Source organism: Diuraphis noxia, unplaced genomic scaffold (assembly GCF_037042655.1).
Source record: "Diuraphis noxia isolate RWA-SAM2 unplaced genomic scaffold, SU_Dnox_SAM2 contig0004, whole genome shotgun sequence".
Lineage (NCBI taxonomy): Eukaryota > Metazoa > Arthropoda > Insecta > Hemiptera > Aphididae > Diuraphis > Diuraphis noxia.
In genome coordinates this window covers 27,952,630-27,966,748 of record NW_028301714.1, presented here as the reverse complement: position 1 = coordinate 27,966,748, position 14,119 = coordinate 27,952,630, and the positions used below count along the sequence as shown (strand labels likewise).

Sequence of the window (14,119 nt, the reverse complement as noted above, 5' to 3'; positions counted from 1 at the left end):
ATTTTACTATAATATTGATTTATAGTAAAAAGCAAAAACAATAAATTTTTATTTAGCGCACACGATATGATGCGTCATAAATATGTATATATACCTATAATACTGACTAATACAATTGCACTTTATTAGACACACATATAATAATATACAATCTTGTAAAAAGATAATTTAAAAAATAAAAATATTTTAGAAATAATTGAGAAGAATTTTAATACAAAATCATATTTTTTTATTTTGTTAAAATTGATTTGCAAAATCAGTTTTTACCTACATAAATAAGTTATATCCGATAATCAATTTTTGGTAATTAATATGATTATCTCTGTCGAAGAAATTGATTCTGATTCTATAATCACTTTAGTATGGTACGCTAACTAAAAAGTTATATAAGTTTTATAAATTTATCGATTTAAATATATTTTGATTTCAAAGTGTATCAGATATTATCTTTACAAGATTGTTGATATATTGTATGGGTGCAGCATTTTACACCGATAAATTATTATATTATTAAACTAAACAAATAAACCATTGTTTTTTTTACCGCTTGCACTAATCTTGTAAAGCTATCGGGGATGGAGAAGACATGAAGGCAACAGGTATATTGTTATAATCATAATACTTTTTATATATATTAAATATATATAGGGTGGTCTATTTAACGCAAGACACTCCTTTTTCCAGAAAACATTAACGTGTTTTTGAAAAATATTTCTTCTAGGCTAGGTTAAATCTATATAGATTTAAGACTTAACAAAACGAGATTGTAGGAAAAATAAATATTAATTAATTAATTTTATTGTTATCATCTTTTAAGTTCGTCCTTTGAATGACAACTTTAATTTTTAATTTAATATTCTGAATCAGAATATTGCTCGAAGCAATCATTTTGATCTATAAAAATTAAACATTGTCGTTTGAAAGACGATGGCTATCAAAGAGAGAGAAAATATATTTTCAAAAACGTTAATCGTTTTTTAAATGATGAGTGTCTTACGTTCAATAAAACGTCCATATATATATATATCATACATGTCGAAATAGAAGTGTTATATATTTCAATATATCCCCAAGTATATGGTTGTGCGGTAGTTTTACCCGAAATCATGGTTTTAATGGAACTCATAAATGCATGCGACGGTTATATATTTTTATAACATATTTTATAACACGTAATGTGTACACAGCTGATCTGTATTCTGTACTTACCCGCGGTGCGGTGTTTTCGGCCGTTTTACAATAAATTATATAATAATATTTGTGTAGTCTTTCAATATACTCACGGTTTTCTTGTGTGATTAGCTCCGAGTGCAGCGCTGATCATCGCCGAAGAGTGCAGTGCCGAAAATAATAGTGTAACCATCGCATGGCAACCTCCGGCTTCTTCGTACGTCGAAGGTTACGTGTTGGAACTGGACGACGGCAACGGCGGAGACTTCAGGGTTTGTACAATACAAACAACAATAATAATAATAATATACAATTATATCCTCTCGGCGGATCGATTTTTCGCGAAAAACTGTGTGTGTGTGTGTGTGTGTGTGTGTGTGTATACCTATACTATATTCGAAATCATTAAAGAAAACTAATTACCCCCGGCATAGGTCGATCGACGCTCGAGTGGTTGTGCTGCGCAAATTAAGATTAACGATCGGTCGTCGTCCTCTATTATTGTTGTCGCGTTTGAGATTATTACCATTTTATACAATGTGATTCGTTTCACGCGGCTCTATAGTTTGATTTTCTATAATTAAATTTTCATGTATTTATTTACGTATGAATCTTGATATATTCATAAATTTGAAGCTGTACATATTGTGTATGATGTACCTACTTATATTTAATAAATTTTTTTTTTTACTACGATGGCATTCTTTTTCCGATCATATTATCAATAACCGCTAGGGTAAAATATTACCTATATTTATTTTTATTATTTTCAAAAATAATGTGTTAGGGAATGTAAAAATATTTCAAACGATATCTAGGTACCCCTATTAGAGTATGAAACTCGCATTATTTTAAATTATGTTACTATTTTTATCGTTCTTATTTTTTAATTGATTTTTTTTAAGGGAACATGCATTTTCAATTTATCATTCCAAATCAGAATTTCATTTTGGAGTATTCCAATTTAAAAAAAAATCGAAATTTGGAACGAGTATTATATTTGGTGAGCCTTGTGGAATGGTAATAGGGGCACCCCGTTATAGATGTTCTGATATACTACCCTCTCACCATCTATATTTTAAATATTTTTAACTAATAAGCTACTCGTGCAAAATTTTTAGAAAAATAAAATAAAAAGAGTATTTTCAAAATCTGTACTGTTTTCTAAAATAATGAATGTTTTGCGTGTTAAATGAACCACCCCGTAGGTAAAAACGTTTTTTTTTATTTAAAAAAACATTAAAAGCAGACTTAGTATAAATTAATATATTACAATCAGTTATAAAACGCACCACCCCAAATATTTGTATGCTCGCCTAGAAAAAACAAAAGTTTCATTATTCTTTGGTCTTCAAACAATATTTTTTTTTACAAAATTATGAATTGCCGTTGAAAATAGTATAATAACATAGCATAATATTATACGACAGCACAAAGTTTCGATTTACAGAATACTGTGCAATAAAAGTGAAATCGTTGGCGGGGAAAAGTGATAGGTGGTTTTTCATGTTCAATCTCAGTGGCTGTACATTATGTTCGAAAGAGGAAACTTTATCGTGACGTGTCTGGACTTGTAGTAAATGCGGAATTTTTGTAAACAATATCGTTGGTCGTTGATGGATTTTAAATTACAGAACGACATTGGATTTCCTATAATAATACTTCGGCCCATAAAATGTAAACCATAATAATATATTGTTATGTATAAGGATTGCCGTCGGCACATGGGGATTTTTTTGTTGCTTTTGCAGTATATTATACAAAATATCATTGGATTTTAATAACATATAATATCAATGTTATACGTATTCGGTATGCGTGTTTCTACGAAATTGTGATAAAAAAAAATAGGTAATAATAATGATAATAATACACGCCGAGAAAACAACAGATTTTGTATATCGCATTTTTTCTTTCTTGGGTGTATACAATATCGAATATACATAAATAGTAATTGGTTTAATACTTTAGAATAGTAATATAACATATTGATTTTTGTCATTCATAAAATCACATAGACAATATAATATCACAAAAAATCAAAATAGTTGGTTGATATATTGTGCACATAACTGTATAACGTGACTGGCAGACCAAAATATATATTCTATTATTTCGTTTTTATGACCAGTTATATACGTGTAAATCAACATAAACTCCATGTCATTCATATAAAAATGCATACTAAAAATATAATATATGAACAACTTTAATATATACATATATATAATATATATATATGTTTTGTTTTATCTGAATCGAAATTAATTTAACTTGCGACGAAACTGTATTATATATGATTACTAAATTACATTTTATGTCACTATAAATTGTTTTTAAATGTCGATAAAATATTAAAATATGCGTATAGATACTACGAATGAATTCAAACTCCACGATATGAAAGCGGGTCTTAAACGAACCTTTATTTGTTATACCTATAGTATGTATATTTTTCATTTTTACGGAATGGTTTTTTCTTTGTACATATTATGACAATTATATTTCTATTTTGCATAGTATACAAATGGACAACTCGTTAAGGTGTAGTAAATACTACGCCTTAAATGATAATTACACTGAATTTTCAACTAATAGTCAAATAACATTTATTTTGTCAATACGACTTTCCAATTTAAAATAGTTTCGTGTTTAACTTAAATTATTTGAAAAAAAACAAATAATCTAATATACGAGTATAATATTATTTACTCGAAGAGGAATTAAATTATACTGCTAAAAGCTCAGATACACGTGTAGTGAGTAATAGGTATTATATAGCTAACCTATCGAATAAATATATTCATTATAGTTGGTTCAATGCGTATTATATGAAAGTAAATTGACTTTTGAGTTATCATAAGCTTATAGGTGAATAAATATGGTGAATTCGAAATGGACATCTGACTATTTATACATGAATATTTGGCATATTTTGGAGTTTAAGTTATGTTTATGTTGGTCGCAGTAAAATATTTTCATGAAATCACCATAACCATAACCATTCTATAAAAATAACCTTTAGACGACGATAATTTGTTATGGGATGGCACAATATTATGTTCCAGGCGACACTATACTTAATATAATAATATCTATTTACTCGCTTGTTGCCATGTTCAAGAAACGAAATAAAACATTTTGTCATTTTTATTTGTGAATTATAATCTACTTATGTCTTATATTATTGAGAGTTATTTTTAAAAATAAATAAATACACAGGAGGCTTGTGATATGTACTTATATATGTTTTAATATCTGTGAAATTGACCTTACGTTCTAAAAACACTACGTTAGAAAACGATCAAAGTTCTATTAAGTCTGTTTAATTCCGTTAAATTAATTTTTAAAGGTTTTAATAAGTACCTTATTTTAGTTATGATTGAGATAGGAACAAATTTCGTCGAAAAATAATTGTTTTTCAGGAAAAATGTTAATATAGGTATTAGAAGTTTTGTATAGGTTATATTATAATAGTTGGTTTCTTTATTAAGGTGTAATGTTAATTGATGTGGCAATTACTAATTATCGTTATACAATTTATACCAGCACGCACATATCTATAATATTAAAATGACTAATGAGTATTAATGACATAGGTATTATCAGTAGGTGATATTTGAGATATTGAATACATAATATCTATATTGTGTTAAAAATTAAAAAAATCTATTGTTTTCCAATTTCATGACTCATGTAATAAAATACACACATTTTAAACCATAATTTTGTTTTTATTTGTAAGTTTTTATATTTTTTCAAAGTAAATATATGAAATTAGTGAAAATGTACATCTAAAGGTTAAAACTGATTTAATACTTTACATAGGTATAACTTGTGCTAGAAAATATACGATCCTTTTTAAATCAATAGTTTTATATCGAGTAGATATATTATCAATTATTAATTGGTAGTCTCCGGTATTCAACTTTTTAACGAAAACCATTGAAAACGTTATTGTTGCGTGTGCTATTTGAACTAGGAAAATTGCTATTTACTAAAATGTTAACACTACGTAACACGTAAGTGAACCACGATATTATTATTTCAATTCCATTTCATTGTTTACCAATTGAACAATACATGTACGGTAAAAAGTAAGAAAATAATCGTTTTTCGTTATCATAAGAGATTGTTTTGATGAGTACCTAATTGATTATTAATTTTTATTGTAAATTAAAAATTTTATTTTTTCAATCATTAAATTTCATCAATTATTAAATAATATACCTACACTTTCCTATGAACCTTTAGTATTCTTATTTCTTTTTGTTTTTTACTGATCATATTTGACATCAGCAGCAAAGCCCATTAGTCACAATTAGTACACACATTTTTTTTAGATTTTATTATATAGATTGATTTTTTCTAAAAATTTGAAAACGTGTGCGATGCCATCATAGCTTCTGGTCCGAGAGCTGCGTCCAATGTGTTAGGTACGTTAAAATGTCTTCGTTCATCCTTGAATTAGCGGTATTCAGTGATTATGTGGCAGACTGTGAGTTCAGTTCTTCTTCTTATTCCGTTAACTTTTTAGAATATTCAATATTAAAACTGTTAAAATTCTAATTTTAATTATTTTATTAAAAATATTTTTGAATTAAAATTATAAATTTTATCATCATAGAATGATTTTTTTGCAATAATTTCTGTATAAATACATCAATCTATATACGTATCAATTAATTTGATAGTTGTTCTTTATGTTTCAACACTCTTGATGGATGCATTCAATATGACACATTATTTTTATCATTTGTGTACTTTTTTAAAATTGTAAAATTACGTGGTTTTCTCTTTGGCATAAAACGTATACAAAAATAAAATACCGTTTATAGGTAATATTTTTCTATTGTTAACAATACTCTAAAAGTATGAGTATATTTTTTCGGTTTAAATTAAATTATTATTCGTCTGAAGCCTACCTTTAACGGTATTCGATGTTGTTGAATTAATTCTTATTTGTTTTTGCTAATATACAGGAGGTGTATTGCGGCACGGAAACCATCTGCACCGTTGACGGGTTACACTTCAATTGCACGTACAACGCTCGAGTAAAGGCATTCAACAGCGCAGGCGAAGGCGAATACAGCGAGGTAATCGGATTGCAAACTTCTGAAGGTAATATAAAATAATGCATAATATATATATATATATATAAGTTACTGAATCGATCTCCTGTCGAGAATATATTATTAGTACATTTATAATATGTATATATATATTTATTTACACGTATATAGGTACAGCTAGTATTGGATTAAAATAAATCGTGTCTCTAGATAGGATTTTTTTTATAATTCTTAATAAAGAAAAAGAAAAAGTGCTAAACATACAGAAATCGGGTAGTAGGTACGCTTGGTTCGGTGGTTAGTGGATGGATCGTGTTTAAATTTTTAAGTGACATTGAAGCATCGCACTCAGAAAACGATATTGATCGAGGCTCTGTTTATTATTAGTTTTATCGAATTATAGGTAAGTCTATATGTATCATTCAACGGATTGCATGTCGTATTGAATATATCGAGTAATGATCAAATTTATCAGATCAATGAATATAGTATGATTGACTACTCAGATTATTGAAAAGTCGCTTATTGGATTATTATATAAGCCACCGCTATTCAATTATTTTATTTAATTACCAACAATCATTAAACATAAGATTTTTGAAGATGATTTAGAATGTTTAGATGTTATTATATAGAGTTAAAGAAACACTGTTAGCGGTAATCTTTTATCGTGCAAGCATTTCATAAATGCTCATCACCGAAAAGTGCTGTTTTAATACAATTCAATAAAGTTTTTTAATTACCTACCTAATTGTCGTTGAAATAATATTTGCACGAGATTGCACTTAACTTCTATAGTTTTGAGGATTGAGAACTTTTTGATTCTATATAATAAAATTTTTTTTTAATTATTTAATTATTTTGTTAGTTCAGCAGCGTTTTATAATATAATATTATCTCATCATTTTTCAATATTTTTCCGTGATTTACTTGAAATCTATCAGGGAAAATTTCAAAAACAATCTCTTAGCTTGAACCATCTGCGTTTGATTTTCAATTTACTTTAGCAAAACTTTGGTAGTTCAGAATCCAGAGAACAATTTAAATTAAAATGCGATTAATGCTGTATCGTCACTATATTACATCGCGAGGGCGTTCTATTAAAAGTTGAAAACACTGAGGCACTTTTTTCTACATTTTGTTGATGAACAAATATGTAACCTCTCATGCTTTCTTATGAATGGTATATTACTGTAAATGTAAAATTTAAAATTTAAATTTAAAAAAAAAAAAAAAGTCAGTTGACTCAGTTGTTAATTTTATAAATTGTTCATATTATGATTAATTTTAAAAAGCTTTTGATTGTTTAACAGTTTAAGTTTATTAATCTATATTGCTCTATTTTAATATTAAAATATTATGAGTTGAAAAATACGTGGGAATTGTTGTAAGATCTCAATTCTTCTGCCCCCGAGTATATATGGTCCATATAATATGGATGAAATTATAATATATAATTAGGGTGTTTATGGCACTTCAAAATAGGTATTATATATAATGTCATCAATTTATTATATATACTCGGGGATGGGAACATTTTAAATAGGTGTTGTACAGTAGACACTTCTGTGCACTCTATACTGCGTTTACATAATGATTGTTTAATTACCTTTGATTGCGTTTTTTTTCCAGTGGCTTGGTTTACGTTCGACCCGTGCCTGAGTTCGCCCGAGCTGTGCTTCACGCCCGACAACATGACGGTGACTTGCGAAGGATTCGAGCACCGTGTGGCCCTTGGAAGCGTCGGGTTTTCTAGAGGCGTCCATTACTGGGAGTTTACGATCGACCGGTTTGATGCCGATACCGATCCTAGTTTCGGCGTGGCCAGACTTGATGTGTCCAAGGAGGAAATGCTAGGTATACTTTATTTGCCGATTATAAATCTAATGCAGTTTTTGACAAATTATTTGTTCCAAAAATCCTGAAGTGGATCGCGTCACGCACACTAATTGACTTTAATTGCACCCTGCAATTTTACATAATATAATATATTAATAATATTTCATACTAAATAATAATATTATGCAAATACACCATACTAAGACATAACTGTAAGATTTATTACAATATATTCATAAAATCGGAGTAAGTGGGGCAAGACTTGACGGTCGGTCAAGCTTATTACGGACGGCTTATGCCAGGGCCTTGTAACTTTCAAGATTGTGTTTCAACTTTGACTTTAATTAAATTAACCCAAAATCAAACTGTATTTGTGTTATTTATGACTTAATGACGATTCGACTTGACTAGTTGACATGACTGAGTTAAGATATAATTTTTGATTTGCTCAGCTTTGATTGAATGTATAGTAATAATACATGCCAGATTATTATCACACATGTTTTAAATGAAAACGTACAGAGAATTAAAATATGAAATTTATTTTTTGTATTTTTGAGAATTAAAAAATGAAATTTATTTTTTGTATTTTTGAGAATTTAAATATAAAATTTTATTTTTTGCATATTGATTTTCGATGTAGTGAATTATGGCATTCATTATAGGCCAATATTTTAATTCTGTATGCAACAATAGTTGCGAATATTTAATTAAAATGATGTACAATCAACATTATGTGTAAACGTGTATACCGCGTGTCCGTGAAAATTGGATACACTTTAACTCAGATTGACGATCCAATATCGTTTAGTTTCATCGTTTCATGTCCTGCAAACTATTCAAAAATATGTATACTGTATAGAGTATTGAGTAATAATATGGATATAATTTAATAATACAGTGTAGGTACCTGTTTTTACCAACACACGGTATATATATTTTTTTGTGTTGAAATATGGGATAGGGATATAAGATTACTGAAGCCTTTCCATAGATTTACTGATCTAGATGAGCTTGCCGCTCACGCACTCCAATCTTTGAGTCATCGCCAGAGTTTGCCGGCTGTCGTTGTCGTTGTTAAAATTTTAATTCACATTTTGTTTTAGGAAAAGACGAATCTGGTTGGAGCATGTACATCGACAAGCAGAGGTCTTGGTTCATGCATTGCCGTAGTCATGAGCAGAGGTGTGAGGGGGGCATCCAAGTGGGATCCACAGTTGGTGTTCTCCTGGACCTAAATAAACACCAATTATCTTTCTTTGTCAACGATGAACCACAAGTGAGGACCGACAAGTTCAAAATTTGCTTAACTTTTCACCCTTTGAGCCTGCACGTTAAAATTGGATTCACTGCAATAGTTGTCTGTATCTTTTTTTTTTTTTTGTATAGGGACCAGTGGCTTTCAACGGTATGTATGGCGTCTTCTATCCAGCGGTCAGTGTTAACAGAGGTGTCGCTGTTACGTTGCATACAGCCCTCGATGCTCCCAGTGACTTAGAAGACTGTTAGAACTTCCCTATTATATTTATTCGAGTAAAGCATACATGCATAATAATACAATTGTTGTAATACTATGTAGGTATCATAGATTGATGAGGTTTTTTTTTTTAATCATAAGAGTATTTTTTATTTAAAGTTTCTATCAAAGTTATACGAGTCCAATATTTTATATTTATATGTATGTGTATATGCATAATTATTGTGTATTTTTTTTTCTTCGATTTATCATTATCTCAAGAGTAAATTTAACTTGAACAGGGTGGGAAATTTGTTTTTAGATCACTACAATATACAATATGTACATTGCGTATTTTCCCCTTCCGATTTGTTTAAAAAACTAATGTATTTTTAGCTATTCAATAACATTATTATGATTGTAATATTATGTTATTATGTACACTTATACTATTCGGCTGTTAAAATATTTATGGTGTGTTTTGGATCTAAAAAAAATTAGATAAACAAACCTAACGATTATGATGATGACGCACCATTATTGTGATTATTTAATTTTACTTTTTAACTATATCCCTTTTTGATCCCTTAGTCTAGTTTATATAAATATATATATTTTAACTTGTAGACATATCAACTAAATATTGTTTTTTCTTTTGCCTTTTATATTATCTACTAGTAGTTTTTTAAGTTCTATAATAACATAGCAGTGTATTTACAAAGCTAATATGTGTCTATTTTTTATTTTATTATTATATTATACAACAGTTCATTATTCTATAGTCCATTCAAAGTATTATTCAAAACACTCAGGTGTAAACAAAACAAAACAAAAAACCCCGAAGCTCTTTAAGGTGTTATTATGTTATGTATTTTGAATGTCCTATACACGTTTTAGTGATGTAATTTAAATAAAACATGTTAGATTAAAATAGGTTTAGTTGTTTATAATTTTATACATCTAGTCAAATAAATTTAGATTTCATATAATGATTTATCATAAAGACTGATGGATATGCGACAAGAAACCACTAAGTGTAGAATACCAACGTCAACGTTGCTTCAGTTCTAACGCGTCTATAATAAATGAGAATTAAATCTCATTTATGATAATTATCCAACCAACCAATTTATTATTTTTGAATCTCGTGCATTTATCATTAGTGTCCATCACAACTGCTTCAGCTTTCTTTCTTAATTTTGATTGCTAAACAGGCAGAATAATATAATTACGCATTTAAGGCTTAACAACAATATTGTATTGTAGCATTTAATTTTGTCATCAGATAAACATATATTTTTTTCAATCTTAAAATCCAAGTGAGGTGTTCTACATTAAAATACATCCTATTGTTTTTTTTTTTCAAAAATTCCAATTAATACTATTGAAAAAAAGTAGTAGTAAAAGAAACACACATATATATGATATTATGTATTGTTGAATTGTGTCAATTAAGTTTATTATAGAATCCATTACGATTATAAATCCATTCATAATCTGGTTATAATAGCTATAACTTTGTACTCGTGTACTTGATCATAGATTATGTGCATTCATACACTGTAAAGTTTTGTCTGTAAAATATATTAATATTATACTTATACACATTGTATGTCAACAATTTATTATACATAATTATTAATTTGTTATGTAACATGATTTATTTGCAAAATTATTAATTGTTATGTAACATGATTTATTTGTAAAATTGTAATACTTAAAATTTAAGTTTGGAAGTGAAAAACAATAATAATTTATATTGTTGTTTTTGATTCTTATACTTTACTATAAATATTAAATAGTATATTATACTGTAATTCACCGAATATAATATGGTATTTTGAATCATTATGTTATAAATGTATGAATATTATCCATTGTCTTCCTCAAATAATTATTGCAGAATGTATATCATTTTCATTTTCCGTGTATCAAGTGTGAAACATGTGTGTGTACACCTTTATTTTGTTCTTTGTGGTGAACCAATGACTAGGAAAGCTCTTACTACTCCAATATATACACCTTAAAGTGTTAGGTCATATCTGAACAATTGTTTTTAAATAAAATATGTAAGACATTTTATAGAAGCTATTATGTGTTCAAATTGTTGTAATGACAAAAACAAACAATTATTGATTGTTACATAAAATTGTACCAAATTTCTATGACATGTTGTATAGGTGCTTAATTAGTTACCTATTCTTCATAATTGAAGTATACTAATTATAATATTTTTCTTCTTCTTCATGAGCTTTTACCGTCCATTAGTGTGTAATTTAATTCACATTATAGTTGTATCAATATGCGGTTTTATATAATTTAGATTTGGTATAATATTGTTACTATGTCCAGGACATTATGCCCTATTATTTTAGTTTTATTTAATTATAAATTCTATCTGGAATAAGGTAACAAGTATTTGATCTCACTAAAAAATTATGAAATAATGCAACAAAATGTTTTAATGTATAGATAATTATTATTAAATTCTTAAAGATATATAAACTAAACTACTAAACATTACACCTTAACTGACTAAACTTACAAAACATATAAATTTTATAGAGGTACTTGTGTGTGGAATAAACATATTAAGGTTAAACCTACTATTCTAATATATCAGTTAGGATTGATCCTCAGTAATTAATTTTATTGGTACCTCTTCTTATTATGGCTAAGTCCAACTATAATTATGGATGTAGACAATGATGAATGAAGTACGCGAGAAGGGGGTTGCCCATTCGTGGAATTGGCCTCAGTGTTGCGTGACCTCTTTCAAGCGTTTTTTTTTTACGTTGATCATTAAAACTTGTTCTTATGTGTTTAAGAAATAATTTTCCTTTAGGTCTATCATTATTTTCATGTTCCATTTTTTTTTACAAATAATTTGTTCAAGCTGCTGCTTAAAAACAAGCAGTATATGCTGCAAATGCCTTTAATAATTATTGTGTTTTCATTTGATCCAGTTCAATTATTACATTTCAAATTGTTATGTTGATTTAAAATGTTAAATTTCAGTTGATATGCTTTATAATATCTTATTTTTTGAGCAGAAGATTGTTTACTTTTCCACATTAGTCCACCCAAGATAATATGTTTATTTGTTTATTTATTATTGTTAAATGATTTTCCTACATGTTTGAGACACAGCATTTTTAGCTGTTAAAATATACCATACCTTAGACTACCATCAAATTAATTTTTATTTAATACCAATTAAATCAGAAACATTTATTAATATTGTTATAATATGTCTTTATATCAATTTAAGTATGTCATAAGTTAAAATAATAAAATATTATATTTTCAAATGCTGAACTGAATGTATTTTAATTAATGCATATAGTTATAGTAGGTAGTCATTTTTGCTATAGTTTAATTTTAAATTTAATTTGTATATTCAGACAGAGATAAAATTCAATGAATCTAACAGTTTCTCAATAATTCTACACAATTTGATTAATAATGTTCAATTCTCATAAATTAAAAAGCATAAACTAAACCATGTACACAAAACAAATCCCAAATATAATTACAAATAGCCATATTCATAAAAATATTATCTCGGTAGACAATAGTTGTAATGAAAATTTAAAATTGTAAACTTGGTAAAATTATCTTGCAAATATTTAGTATTTATACATACCTATGTTTTATGTTCAGAAAAATTGTCACATTAGCACATTTCAATAGTATAAAGCTATTTCATTATACATTACAATGCAGTAGTTACCTAATTAGCAATTACCTCAATCATTACTTCTTAAAAGGATTTACTATTTAGTTACACTCAAATTATGGTAACAAGTAATGAGCATTCTGAGCAGAGAGTTATCACCAACATCCGGATTTATATTCTATTAGAATGTTTGAATTATAATGTATATATTATTATGTTTACAAAATTGATAAAATTTCTTGATATTCTCATAAAATTAAAAATTATATATATATTATTTATTGTTATTTATTTTTTAAATCATAATTCATAACTTGATAGTCAAAAGCAAAAATAATTAGTAGATATCTTAAATATTTTATTATTTATTATTTTGTTAAATTAAATAGGTATGCAATGCAAAATATGACAAAATCAATATGATTATAATATAATGTTTTTAAAGAGATGTACAGTAATATATTGTGTTAAATTCTCCGGAGTAAAGTTAGTATAGCCAGTATAGGTACCCACTTCAAAAGTAAAGTTAGCAGGTCGTGTTATATAATATGCTGAACAATTTCCAAACATCTACTGACGTTATAGAAGAGTTTTTCAGGTCTGTGGTTATATTGGTCAATGGTCGGCATCTCAATCGTATAATCATAACATAAATTATAAAATCAATAAATTAAATACGATGCGAGTGTGCGACTATACAGAGTACAGAATAATTTAGTTATCAATGGAGACACCGAGACACTCAGTTACTCTGTGAAGTGACGTCGTAGGTATACCTTAGGTTATTTTATTCTATTATTTTCATTTTTAATAATGTCTGGAATAACCTATCAGTAGGTATATAAATATAATGTGTGTTTTTTTTTTATGAATTATGACGAATAACATTTATTTATCACAATT

At 27.5% G+C, this 14,119-nt stretch overlaps 1 protein-coding gene across 2 annotated transcripts in view; it reads left to right on the top strand.

Moving 5' to 3' along the window:
- Trim9 (E3 ubiquitin-protein ligase Trim9) overlaps positions 1 to 11,779 on the top strand; it is an 81,008-nt gene extending 69,229 nt beyond the window's left edge. The window contains exons 5-10 of one of the 2 annotated variants that reach the window (XM_089225212.1): positions 567 to 599; positions 1,303 to 1,442; positions 6,153 to 6,291; positions 7,875 to 8,099; positions 9,188 to 9,360; positions 9,471 to 11,779. In XM_089225212.1, coding sequence (XP_089081338.1) covers positions 567 to 599; positions 1,303 to 1,442; positions 6,153 to 6,291; positions 7,875 to 8,099; positions 9,188 to 9,360; positions 9,471 to 9,590 — 830 coding nt within the window. In that variant the 3' untranslated portion in view covers positions 9,591 to 11,779. The remainder of the gene's footprint in view (positions 1 to 566; positions 600 to 1,302; positions 1,443 to 6,152; positions 6,292 to 7,874; positions 8,100 to 9,187; positions 9,361 to 9,470) is intronic. The other variant, XM_089225213.1, reaches the window with a different exon arrangement.
- The last annotated feature ends 2,340 nt before the right edge of the window (positions 11,780 to 14,119 follow it).